Source organism: Myotis brandtii, unplaced genomic scaffold (assembly GCF_000412655.1).
Source record: "Myotis brandtii unplaced genomic scaffold, ASM41265v1 scaffold604, whole genome shotgun sequence".
NCBI lineage: Eukaryota > Metazoa > Chordata > Mammalia > Chiroptera > Vespertilionidae > Myotis > Myotis brandtii.
In genome coordinates, this window is record NW_005370286.1 from 3,651,659 (window position 1) to 3,666,043 (window position 14,385).

Consider the following 14,385-nt stretch of genomic DNA (forward strand, 5'->3'; position numbering starts at 1 on the left):
CTTATATTTATTTTTTCAGGTTTAAGCCATTTTTTCCATTCCAAACCTTGCAAGGATTTGAAGAAGATGAAGAAGACCATATCCATATACAACAATGGGCACTTACTGAAGGCCGTCTTAAAGTTACATTGTTAGAATGCAGCAGGTATGGTCTTTGTTTTGTCATTCCTACATTATGGGAAAGAAAGTACAGTAAAATGTGCTTAGGCAGTATTTGTGTTTATTCTCCCTCTGTGTTGATTTATATTGTATTATCTGTAAATTAATTAATCGTAAATTTTAAAACAATAGTCCTTTCCAGTTTGCAAAAATAAATATATATATATATGTGTGTATGTGTGTGTGTGTGTGTATATATATATATATATATATACACACACACACATACATTCTAATGGGGGGGTGGCATTTATTCTTTACTGATTCCCAAACTTTTTAGATGCATGATACTCTGTTGGCATACCTGGCTTATATCTATAGGTGTTCATAGCATAACAGTTTTGAGAATTGTTTGTGATAATTGAAAATACTCTGGGAAGTTGAAAAATCAGACTTGGAAACCCCTATGATGCTTAGAATTTTAGAGCTTTCTGAAAGGATCTGGTCCAGCCTCCTTATTTTATTGTACCAGCCCCATAGTCTAAGCTGTGTTCATATGTTTCTTGAATTGCTTACTACACTAGCCTTCTTACTTATGTTGACATAAGAACATCCAAACCTGTAGAGAATTTTTATAAGTGTTTATTTGAGCCAAACTAATGACATGCTAGAAGCAAGATCTCAGATGCTCCGGAGAATGACAGTTTTGCAGTCTTTTGTACAGTTGAAATGAAGGAGGGAATGTAAGGAAGATTATATGAAGGTGGGAGAGGACAAGAATAATTAACAAGATTATGTGCTCCCTTGAGGGTAGTTATGCTTCTGAGGGGTCTAAAAAAAGGGTTACTCTGGCATTTCAAAGGTGTGTTAACCTAAATGCACAAGAACAATGGACAGGGCTTGCTTAAGGCAAAGATAAACCTTTTCATAGGTCTAAGGCTTAGCTATCCACGATGACCTGCCCAGTTAGGAATTTATGATCAGATCACCTGTGAGGTTACTTTCAGTTAGATTTATTGCAGAGCCCCTTTCGTCCACACTTATTTCTTAACAGTGGTCATCAATATAACAACCAGAATGAGATTTTCAAAATGCAAGTCTAATTGTCACTCTCTTAATATTCTTTAAAGCCTCCCCCCATTACTCTAGAATACAGACTCAAATCCTTGCCAGGGCCTGCATACCCCTCTGACCTTTCTAACTTCTTTGCTCAGCCCCTCACTCACAGTATTTCATTTCAGCCACACAGGTCTTCGTAAGTCAAGAGGATGGCAGACTTTCTCTAAAGGGCCAGACTGTAAATATTTTAGGCTTTGTGATTTACATGGTTTCTGTTGTAACTACTCAACTCAGCCTTGTAGTGTGAAAGCAGTCAGAAATAAGCAATAGGTTAACAAATGGGTGTGGCATGGTTGTGTCTTCATAAAATTATATATATTTATGTATAATTATGAATATATATGTGAGTTTCATAATTTTTATGTGGCATGAAATATTCCCCCTCCCCCCACAAGCATTTAAAACCACTGGTAGCCCACAAGCCATACAAAAATAAGCAGTAAGCTGGATTTGGCCCATAGACAACCACAGTTCACCATTCCCTGCCTTAGATATTTTAAAGTACCAAGGCCCTTGTGTGTACACCCCACTGTTTCTCTACTGAAGGCCCTACCCCATTTTCTGCTCGTTGAAACCAGCCTTTCTTGGTTCACCTCAAAAGCTACATCTTTAATGTGTCTCCTAACCGTTCCAAGTACAAGCATACTGTCCTTTTGCTACATTTGTGTGACACTTGTTTGTACCACTTGTTTGGTACTTATCACTTCTATTTTTATTTCCAACTCATAATAAAAACAAGTGCTTGGATACAGAGGTTATATTTTTGTACCTAATATATTTATGTCCTTGCTAATAAATAGGTTAATTTTGAATACCTTAATAATAATATGATAAATATTTTTTGTTTGTCTTAGAGTGACTCGTTATTGTGCACCGTTATGTCAGAAAGCTGGTAGAAAAGGAATTCTTTTATCAAAGAAAGACTAAATCTGTAAATTTTGTAAAAAGGAACTTCAGTGTACAGTAAAATGACATCTTAATAATAAAAGGCGAATATGCAAATGGTCATGCTGGGCCCAGGGACATGAGGCTAAGTATATAATTATGTTATATTAATATTTAGGACATTTTTCAAGTGGTCTATGTCTAAGGAAATTTTGAAGTGATGCTTTCTTTTTTTTCCCCAGTGAATTTTCTTATTGATCCACAGGCATCAGAATCATACTTAATGGATTACCTTTTCCAAAATAATAATAGCAACTTCTAACCATTTGAAGGGAAGCTTTGCACAAAATTTCTTGACTATACTGTTGTCAATTCCTATCTACCTACTCATCCACTCATCCCCAAATCTGCAAAGATAGCCTTGAAGGAGATTTACTTATTTATTCATTCATTCATCAAACTTGCCTGTTGTAAAACTTTGAGAGTGAACTTTGCCAGTGAGGAAAAAAATTAGAAGTACTCATAGAAAACAAACTTGTTTATTGAAAATATTGGAGTTATTGTTCAACTGGAAACTTTATGCTTCAGGAGGCAACATGAAGTGGAAATAATACCAACTTTTGAATTAGAAAGTGCTGTCTTTACATCCTAGCTGTGTATCCTTACTGTTAGATATTCTTAGACAAGTTTCATATCTGTAAAATGGGCAAGATTACTACCTTGTCAGTAATTGTGCTCAGAATAGGTAAATAAACCACAGTGGCTACTATATAGAAGGCCTTCAGTAGCTGTAGCTTCTATTATTATACCTTAATGTAATCATTATAGTGTTTACCAAGAGGAAAACAAATCTTTAGACAGACCTGTTCTTTTTGCATAATTGGTTGTGAGAACTGGAATTTGAATTTTATTAACTTACAGGGGTCTCAGACTGTAATAAAGAGAGTTCTTTTTTAATGATCTGAAGTAGAGTTTTGAACATCCCAATTACAAGTTTGGGGGTGGAAACACAATTTTGTTTATAAAAATTGGTTCTAACTGCATTTTTTTGCATTGAACTAAAGTTGATTTTTAAAGTTCCCAATGACCTCAATTTATGCATTTGTAGTTCTTCTATTAGAAAATTTAATTATTGCACATTAATGTTCAATCATATTGTTAAAACTGATTTTAAATTTGTAATTTATAGTCTTAAAGGGTTTGAAGTATTTTGCAAAGAAAACAATGCCCATGTGCAATTAAGTAGAAAAGATAAATTAAAAACAACCATATAGGGAATAGATCAGTTTTCTGGCAGCAGAGTAAACTTAATGGATAACTTAGCTCTCATTCTCTGATAAACTGTGCATGTTCTTTAGGGGAAAAGAAATTTGGCCCCAAATTCTAGGAGGGATTTGTCACATAATCTTTATGTAAAAGACATTGAATAAAACAATGAGTACATTTTCTTTTCTTTGGCTGGTTTTATCAACCAGTTATATTTTTAAAACAAAGATTATAGTCAGTGAAAGCAAGGCCTATACGGTTTTGTGGTGTGAGAGTTCTGTACTCAGAAGTGGTATATTTAGGATATAGCCTGTCCTAATTATAGATAGAAGATTCTAATTAAGGTCACTTCTTCAGTGAATCACACTTGCACTGTTCTAAAGCCTGTATTTTCTCAGCAGCTTTTGGAATGCCTGTTTTATTTTACTGGGTTCCAAAAATACATCACTTTAAAAAAATGTGTAATGGTAACACAGATACAGAAAACTATAGCAGTTGACATTCCACTCTATTACCAAGATCCTTACCTTATTCCCCAATTAATCTATTATCGGCACAGACTCATAGATTCCTGTATTTTTCAATGGTTATAATTCTTTGCTATTCTTAATTATTTTGTTGTAAATTGTTCTTGATTTGGCCACTAACTACCCCTTCAAACTTGGCTCTGTATGTTTGTGACATGGGCCTGTCTTTTTTTTTTAATTTTTTAATTTTTTTTTTTTTTTTTAGCTCTTCATTACTTTCTGGTATACTTGTGACATGGGCCTGTCTTTTTTTTTTAATTTTTTTTTTTTTTAGCTCTTCATTACTTTCTGGTATAACAAGCTGTTCCAGGTTTATTTTGTATCTTTGCCATAGTCCTAGAATCAGCTATTTTACCAAAGAGCCCTGGTTCCTTTTAATAGAGAATGATATTAAAAATCAAGATCTGGATGTTGGGTTGTTCACTGCTACTTCATATACTCAGAGGTCCCTTCAGCGGACAGAGTTGTGAAATACATATATGTATAGACACTTATACATATATGCATACACATACACAATTTAGAAATCATAAGCTCACCCAATACTTCCAATTCTAGTTTATCCTAGAGTTGTTCCTTGCCTTGGTTCGTTCTTCTTCCTCCCATATTTTTATATCCTCTGAACCCTAGCTCCAATAACATCAGCACTTGTACTCATTTGCTCAGTTCTGTAATAACATCTCAAATAGTTGCAGAATTGCTTTATTATAAGTACAGAAACGTACTTACTAAAAGGAATTCAGGATTTATTTGCAGTCTCCTCTACACAAGATTGAGGGTGTATGGTCAAGTACTGCACAGTCATATGCTGCATAGTGACATTTTGGTCAACAATGGACCACGTATATGATATTGGTCTCATAAGATTATGATGGAGCTCAGTTTCCTATTTAAAAATGAAAGGATATGAGGTTCCGGAGGAATTTTTTTCTCTGATGGGAGCAGTATCTGCGGGGCTTGGCAATAGATTCCCTCTCATTTAGAGCAACTCAATTTTTTATGCAGAGATTACATCCCAATCAGTCAGCCACTGACCTCTTTTAACTCAGAGGAGCCTACCCCCCCCTCCCCATGACTACATATTCAGGAAATAGAAAGAATAGATTTGGGATATACTTTTGGTGTGTGAAGGACTTAATGTTCTGGTTTCTTTTTTGATATCTCAAAAGAGATTGTCACCTAAATTGTAAAACTTGGGGGAAAAATAGGCTTTTAAAATATTTTAAGTGCTGGAATTAAAAAAAAAAATTGCCCTTCCAGATCTAGCTTGATGGTCCTCATAATGCATTGCTATAAATTCCTTGTTGAGACTTAAGATCCTGAACAAGAACACAGGTCCACAGGATTTTCTCTCATTTTGTGGGTTGGTGGTATCCTTTGAAGCACAAAAATATTAATTTCAGGATGTCCCATTTACCTATTTTTTAGTCCTATCTTAAGAAACCATTGTCTAATCCAAAGAACTATTGCACAATCCAAGAATTGTGTTTTCTTGTTCCTGAATCCTGAAGATTTAATATCTATTGGGAATTCGGAAGCTGCTAGCCTTCTCTGCACAGTAGTCAAGGCTCTTACTTAGGTACTTTGCTCTTTTGAACAGATGGTGGCAGCAAAGCTTTGGTAAATGAAAATTCTCATTTTCCTAAACAGTATTTTATAATTCTGAATCTTCTTATGTTTTTGGCAGTAGGTTGTTGAGTACTGTTTAAATTTCCTTTTAAGATTAAAATTTATTTAAATTTATGGATTTCTTTTTGCCATGATTTTGTTCAGGCTTTTTAGCTCATGAAGCCAGTTTGTGAGGCATAAACATGATTTGCTTGAGGTCTCAACCTTAGGAAACAATTTTCTCATATTGCTCTGATGTGTTTTATCCATTTTTCTTTCATTATCTTACTCCTACCCCCATGATATTCATGTAGAGGTAAAGTTTGGAGTGGTAGTCAAGATGTTGATTAACAGCTAAAGTTGTTCTCAAGCTTACTACTAAAACATATTGGCAGACTTAGGTTCTGATTTAGAAGATAGATAATGTAGAAGTTGTTGGACCATGTAGGTAACATTTTATCCTCCAATAATAAAAACTGCCTTAATGATCTCAAGATTGGACCTGCAATTTCCTTTTAAAATCTGAATATTAAGCAGTAAAATGAGGCGATGCAGTTATTCCTTGATAATTGTTTTCAAGATAATAGAAATAACAAACATTTATTGAGTACTTACTATTTGCTAGGCACTATGCTAAATGCCTTGTTTTCTTTTACTCTTACAACGGCTTTAAGAACTATATACTATATTTCCCCTGAATTGTTCAAAGGAAGAAATGGGCTTAAAGAAATTAAAGAAATTCGGTCACATTAGTAGATGGAAGTGTGTGTGTGTGTGTGTGTGTGTGTGTGTGTGTGTATTTGTTTTCAAAAGCATCTTTTTACTATATTTCCCCTGAATTGTTCAAAGGAAGAAATGGGCTTAAAGAAATTAAAGAAATTCGGTCACATTAGTAGATGGAAGTGTGTGTGTGTGTGTGTGTGTGTGTGTGTGTGTATTTGTGTTCACAAGCAACTATTTGTACTATATCTCATTAATAGAAATTACTTTCTGTTTGATTTAGCCGCTGAAAAACAACTTGTCCTGGAATTTCACCTAACTTTAGCTTTACTTCACTTTTCCACTAGAGGGTATACAAAGTATTTGATTTAAGTTTTTCTGTTACCAAAATTACAATAGTAACAGTAATTTATTACTTCTTGGTATAATGATTTGAAAGAAAATTTTTAATGTACATAACTGGTACAATAATCTTGTTTTATTTTTATACTGCAGGTTACTCATTTTTGGATCCTATGACAGAGAGGCAAATATTCATTGCACACTTGAGTTGAGCAGTGGTGTTTGGGAAGAAAAACAAAGGAGTTCTATTAAGACGGTAAAATTGATTTGCATAGTTGTAAAGTTTGTATTCTATAAACATGCTTTTATTAATATTTCTATATTCTTAGTTATTTTTGGTCGTGTGCAAATAATTATGAACAGCTTTTATTCATCTTTTTATAATAAAACATCAGTGATGAAATGGATCCCATAAAACTATAGTATTCAGATTGCTTGCTTGAATAAGATATCTAACCTAATTTTCCTTCTGTACAGAAGAAGTGAGGGCAGGTGTGTTTGAGTAACAGAAAGAAGGCTAGTCTAGCCATAAGTGAGGTGAAGTCATACTTACTCATATAGGGCATGGCAAGGATTTTGGATTTTATTCTTTGTGGTGGGATAGTTTTAAGATAGGGAGTAACAAGATCTTGTGTACATTTTGTAAAAAAAAAAAAAAAATGTTCTTCCTGTATACAGAAAGGATTGTAGGAGGATGAGAGTAAACCTAAGAGAGATCAGGAGGCATTCAGGAGGTGGTAGCTGAGGAAATGGAAAGAATAGATTTGGGATATACTTTTGGTGTGTGAAGGACTTACTGTTCTGGTTTTTTTTTTGATATCTCAAAAGAAATTGTCACCTAAATTGTAAAACTTTGGGGGAAAAATAGGCTTTTAAAATATTTTAAGTGCTGGATTTAAAAAAACAAAAAATTGCTTTGTACTCAACATGTTTTAATTGGACTTGTTGGGTTCTTTGAGTTCTTAAATAAACAAAAATTGTCACTAATTTTTTTCCAAATTTGAGTTGGTATTTCTGAATGTTTCCCATAGAAGTTTTAATAGGAATTATGATACATTTCTTGGAATTTGCATAAATCTAGTAGTTTATTAAAGATTTAGAGCATTTATCAAAATGTTGTCTTCAAAATTGCTATATTAAGCCCGTGAAGTTTTGCATTGGAAATAAAATCCCAGGATTTTATGTCTGAAGTTGAAAAAAAATTTATGCCATAAAAGAACATGTAGCCTTTCTTGATTTTTAAGAATAGTTATTTCATATACTAAGCATATATTGAAATATTATGCATTTGGTAATAATAAAACTCCAGAATGCTTCTTGGACTTCCCAAACTTCTCTGGGTTACTTCTAGTCTTTTTAAATATTAGATCTATTTAACACATCAATAGTTTTTTGCAGAAATAAATTACAGTGGGGCCTTGACTTACGAGTGTCCCGACTAACGAGTTTTTCGAGATACAAGCCGTCTTTCAGCCGATTTTTTGCTTTGAGTTGCGAGCTAAATTTCGGGTTACGAGCCAGCTTCAGATACCCCACCGTATTTGGCGCAGCTAACGTCACAGTGAACGCCACAACATCAGCCCAGCATCACGTGTCTCACTCGTTCACTTTTTGATTTGATATACGAGTAATTTGAGTTACGAGCTCCATCACGGAACGAATTAAACTCGTAAGTCAAGGCCCCACTGTATAGTTGTATTATTTAAGGATGTATTTAATAACTTACATATTTAGCTGTTTCTATCACATTGAGCTCTTGGTAGCAGTATAGCCAATATTTAGGAAAACTATTTCTCCATTATGTCTTCAGTATATTGGTGGATAGGTACTTTTAAAATATGTTTACATAGCTGTTTAAAAGTAGTAGTAATGTGCTTTATGGTATTTCTAGAATAGTATATTATTCTTCATAGCATTTTTAAAAATAGTCACAATTCTTTATTTTTTTAAATAGGCCCCTAAGCATATTGACTTTTGAAGGTTATGTGGTATTTTTGTAGCTGTATCCTTGACTTTTAAATTGTTTCCAGTGTCTCTATGTAATAACTATTGTGTATACCCTTATATAACATTGAGCAGTGTGAAATTATTTTGGAATAAGTAGAGTAATTTTGATCAGGGTGGGAATGTAAGGGGAAGTAAAGCTAGAAAGAAGATGGGCTGACCCACAGAGTTTGAATTTATGAAAGTATTTGGGAGCTATTGAAGATTTTGAACATGAAAATGACATGGTCAAAATAGTGGTTTTAGGAAATTCTCCTCCTTTTTGGTGGTTGTGCATGCCTTAACTTTAAGTTACATCTCAGTCAATTTGAAGCAGCTCCCCAGAGGGATAAAATAACCAGCTTTACAGTTTGTTCTGAAATATAGAAATACATGAAAAAGCATTATGGTTTTGTCTGGGTATGAAATAGTCATAACTTGCCATTGCTATTGGCATTTTCCGTTTCCCTTATATCAGATTAGACAGCTTTAATATTTTATAACAAAAATTAGTAAGACGTTAATCTTGAGTCATAATTTTAGATCTTAGCACATGTCATAGCTAGTTTTGGAAAAATAATTTCTAGGTTACTAATTACATCTGGTGTCGAAAATGTCAACAACAGTTAAGTGTCTTCAGGCATTAAATTACATATGTCTGAATTTAATAACCAGGGAGGAGAATTAGAGTGCTCTTCAAGACTACATAAAATATTGTAGGATAGGATTTGAAAATTTGGAATATATTATAAATTTGGATGGAAAATGTATCATTAAAAATAAGTATGCTAAAGTATTCAATGATTTTGGAAGCTATCTTTGTATATACAATCTTCAGGTTTAAATTAGTTTTTTTAAATGTTAAAATTTACTCAGTCACTAATTTTAGTGTACAGAATGAAAGAAACTTAATTTCTTTCATATTTTAAGTATATCTTTTAGTTTTTGAAGCATTATAATGTACTTTATCATGCCATTAATAGGGAAGATCAATAACAGATGGAAAGCTTTAGATTTGTAGTACTTGCACAAATGTTGGGGGTGGAGATGGAACAGTTGTAATGCATTAGCTGGAAGTATTAGCAAATCTAATGAATGTGGCTTAAGCAAAAAAGAGACTTACTTGTCTTGTGTGATAAGCCCTTAGTTAGTATATAATCAAGGAGCTGGCTCTTACTGGCTTCCTCCTTCATCATCCTTAGCATGGGGGTTTTATTCTCATGGTTGCAAACTATCTGGTGCACCCCTAGATATCCACCTTTCAAGAAAAAGGATGAGATAGAAGGCATGCCAGAGGCACATGTCAGTCAAGTTTTGTCCTTTTAAAATTCTTTACTGTAAGCTCCACCCAGGGATTTTGACTTATATCTCATTTGTTAGAACTAAGTCATATGGTCTCCACTACCAGCAAGGAAGTATGGGGACTCGCTTTTTGTTTTTCAGCCTTTGTAGAAAAAGAAGTTAAGAGAAAAGGGTTATAAATACCTTTTAGGTGGTCAGTCCACAGTCTTACTTACCACAAGAAAAAATTTAAATCTGTTTGATGAATGTTTGTTTATAAGGGGATTTTTTTTTCTTAAATTGAGTATCAGGGAATATTGAAAAGAATAATTTAACCAATAGCTTGCATAAATCCTACTTTCTACCTTATTAGAAATCCAAGGCAAGTTTGGGGCAAAATCAGACACTTGGTCACTGCCTTGCTTATTTCACTTGGAAAATAAAAGAGTTCATAGGATAAATGAGGTACTTGTGTTTATTCTTTAAAAATAATAAGCAAAGATTCCTCATGAGAATCCCATTAAATGTGATAGCTGAGGTGCAAATAAATTAGATATTAGGCTTAAACAAACATTAGAGAATTATCTTGCAAGAGATGACAAAGTCAATACTAAAAATGTGCTCACCTTCACCAAAAGAGACAAGGCAAGTTTATTTTCGTTCTATTAGCAATATGCAGGTTTGGTGATGATAATTTGCTTCCCTTTCACTAATGAATAAATTTCAGGTTCAGATTTTTTAAAATGTTCATTTCAGGCAATGATTAATATTTCAGTTGGAAACTCTATAGACAACTATATATCTCTAGAATTTATGGTGCTTATCAAATAAAATTCATAGTGCTTATCAAATAAAATTCACAGTAAATTAATATGACATATTAAAGCATACATAATCATTACTGTGTGAATGCTAAGACAAACAGATCATATAAATATCACATAAACACAGTTTTAAATAGATCCTGAGTGTTACTTTCCTCTGAATCTGGGAGTTCTGAGGTAGCAGGAAAGGCCTTGGGACCAGCTGGCACCCAGCTGTTCTGTCTAGCTCTTTCCCTTGTTCTCCATTTTAAATAAAACTATGAAATGAGTTTTAAGTTTAAAAACAAGCTTTTTAATGTTCATTTTATCCTGAGCCTACTCCCTTTGCACTCAGACATTTGAAAGCAATTGTCCTTTATAAGAGACTAGTCTTTCCTCCTGTGATTAGAGACAGAATGTTAAAAATCCAAATAACTCTTAAGTCAGTACATTGGCATAAATATGTTACTATCAAAGAAGAAGGGAGAATATGGACTTCTTATTCTGAAATGGAGACAGAATTAGAAAAGTATCTTTTGGGTCCTTGGGATATAGTACACAGTGGATGGGCAGAAGAGATGCTGAAACCGGCATGTGTTCAGTATAAATAGAAGCAGAAGCACTTCAGGTTTGTGTAGCTTAATATGCAGGTACCAGAGGGAATTGTGGTGAAAGGCATTAGATGTCATGATATTATCAGACCTGCCTGAAAAATAAGAAGTAATAAATCCCTGAAGGACAGTCAGCTAACAATTGGGGAGAATTTCTAAATGTTAATTTGGAACTCTTAATTAGAATGAGTATATTCCTTTCAGAGGGTTATAAGGTATCAGTTGGCAACTTCCGATTGGCAGTTTGAACTGGCAACTGCTAAAGGCTTTATTTTTTTATTTTTTACAGCAAAGGTGGAAATTTATTGAAGAACAAGTACAGACTCCCACGTGGGGAAGGGGAAAGAATCTCACAGCACAGACTCCCATGTGGGAGTAATGAATAAACCTGAAATTTATTCATTAGTGAAAGGGAAGCAAATTCTCCCATGTGGGGAAAGAGTTCCCTGCTAAGGGCTTTAAATAGGGTCAGCTGTACCCAAAATTATGAAGTCAGAAGAATTCATCTCCTAGATTCTGGACTTTATCTTTTTTCGAACACGGGACCCTTCTGTCCGAAGGCCTATGCTCTTTCCACTGAGCCAAACCAGCTAGGGCTGGACTTTATCTTTTTGTTAGACTCTGGTAGCACCTTTCTTTCTCTCCACTCTTGCTTCCCTCATTTTTGAAAGGATCTGATTTTGAAAGAGAAATAGTTTATATCAGGCTTCCTTCAGTTTTTTTTAACACACTCTTACAATTAAAGAGCTATTTGAGGAGATGATGCCTAGAATCTGACATATTTTTGCCATATACAAAGAGCCATAGTCTTCTGCTTGTAGAATCTATACTTGTCCCATTAAATCCTACTGCTGCTAACAAAAACTGGACTATGAATGGTATTTTGATAATTAGGAGACAGTTTGGGAGTGGTGAAAGTGGAATCATTTTAGAATAGAGTCAAGGAGAGCTCTGAAACTAAGGAGAAATAGGATTTAAATAGAAGGGCCTTCATCATAAGATTAGCCATGGTCAGTTGCCCAAGACTGAGCTTGATTCAGAGGTAGTCTGCCTTATAGAGCCCAGTGAGTCTCTCTTTACCTCCAAAGCAAAGGTTAGGGCAGCTGAAAAGAGGAAAAAATGGCAGACGGAAGGTAATCAGTTTGGAGAATATATAATTTAGAGAAATCATTCCTGTCTAATATGAAGATGCTAAACAAGCGTGTAGAAGAAATGAAAATAGTAAATGCATTTTCAGCTTTCAGAAAGCTTTTGATGAAGATCCATAGCAAAGCTTTCCAAATCACCTGATAGATCTGTCTTTAGAATTTGGGAAAACAATAAACTTAACCAGGTGCAATATCCTGAATGATTCCATTTTTCATGAGAGTAGTTGTCATAAAATGAATATACTTATTTAAAAACCATGAAATTCTTCTCAGAGAGAGTTATTTGTGCATTTCAGGTTTCTATAATGCAGGAAATTTATAACAGTTGAATCAGGTGGGGGAAAAGAACTAAAATTACCTTGGAAGTGAGATAACCATATAAAGATAAATGGATGGGAAAAAAATTAGTGATCTTCAGCTGAAAAGACAAAGTTGGGTAAATGATTAATGGAAGCATATAAATGCAAAAAGTAAAATAGTAGGATGATGAACAAATGTACTGAGCAAGGAGTTAAGTCTATGAAGATAAATTTCACATTCCTCATGATAATCAGATGATAAATGCTGAAAGAAGGATACTTAAAAGGTCTTTAATAATACTGCACACTACATACTTACTGGTGGACCTTACAGAGGCACAGATATACTATATTCTTTTTATATGTGTGTCTTGTACCTAGTAGAATTTCTGGCACGTTGTAGTTGTTATGTGAATGTCTTGGGAGGTGGGAGAAGGATAAATGATTGTTTTGAAATACAAATCTGATTCTATCAACTGCCTCCTTAAAACTCAATGGTTTCAGTAGCTCCTAGAATAAGGACAGATTCCTTGATGTGACCTACAAAGCCACTTCTGGCCTGGTCCCTATCTCACCAGCCCTACGTCTACCCTGCATTCTGCATTAGCTGGGCTGGCCATCTTTCACTCCTTCATACATGCCATACTCTGTCCACTGCATAGCCTTTGTGCATGGGCCTCCTCCCCCAACACATTTCTCCTCAAGCATACCTATCCCTACCCCCATTCTTCAGACCTCTGCTTGTGCCAGGCCTTAGCTTGTTTCCCTCAAACATTTTTGGGCCCTTCCCCTGCACTATGTTAAGAGAAGGCTTACCTCTACCGGCTGTATTTACAGGGCTTCACTGTCAGCGGACTTTCTGCTGGGTTTGGCCTCCATGAAGCTTTGGTGAGAAAGGGGAGAGGACTAGGAACCAGGGTATTCTTCCTTTTCTCCTCCATCTTGGACAACAAGTCTGGCAGCCACTGTTTCTCCGCCATGGCTCCATGCTTCTCACAGGACAGGCCCACCATGCTTCCAGCTTCTTCCTGATGCTCCAGCCCTGGCCTCTACTGATATACATCCTCTCTCTGTCCTTCCAGCCCAAGGTTGGGTGTGACTTCTGACTGTTGTTAATATCTGAGTTGCTTCACTGTCCCCTATTTGGTTCTCAGTTCTTCTCTCACTGACTAGCCATTTCCCTGTTTTCGAGTCCCTCTGTTTCCAATGCTTCAGTGTTTTCTGTTTCATCAAATCTTAACTGATGCACCAACCATCATCATTCTTCTGGGAAAGTTTTCCCTAGTGAGCATAAAACTCTTTGATAATACTTACCACAGTTGGAAATTCACATTTATAATTGTACTAGAGGCCCGGTGCACAAAAATTTGTGCACTGGGTGGGGGGGGTCCCTCAGCCCGTCCTGTGCCCTCTTGCAGTCTGGGACCCCTCAGGAGATAACGACCTGCTGGCTTAGGCCTGCTCCCAGGTGGCAGAGGGCACGCCCAATCCCCAGGTGCAGCCCCTGGTCGGGCTCAGAGCAGGGCCGATTGGGGAGTTGGGGCGCCGCCCCCTGTCATGCACAGAGCAGGGCGGATCGGGAGGTTGCGATGCCACCCTCAGTCACGCTCATGGTAGGGCCGATTGGGGAGTTGGGGCACCACCCCCTATCACACTCAAGGCAGGGTCAATGGGGAGGTTGTGGCGCCACCCCG

At 35.6% G+C, this 14,385-nt stretch overlaps 1 protein-coding gene across 1 annotated transcript in view; it reads left to right on the forward strand.

Moving 5' to 3' along the window:
- The window catches only part of LOC102248079 (PDZ domain-containing protein 8), a 32,087-nt gene extending 19,257 nt beyond the window's left edge, over positions 1-12,830 (forward strand). Inside the window, exons 2-4 of the mRNA XM_014550571.1 lie at positions 20-145; positions 6,720-6,822; positions 12,689-12,830. Of these exons, the coding sequence (XP_014406057.1) occupies positions 20-145; positions 6,720-6,822; positions 12,689-12,721 (262 nt within the window). The 3' untranslated portion in view covers positions 12,722-12,830. The remainder of the gene's footprint in view (positions 1-19; positions 146-6,719; positions 6,823-12,688) is intronic.
- The last annotated feature ends 1,555 nt before the right edge of the window (positions 12,831-14,385 follow it).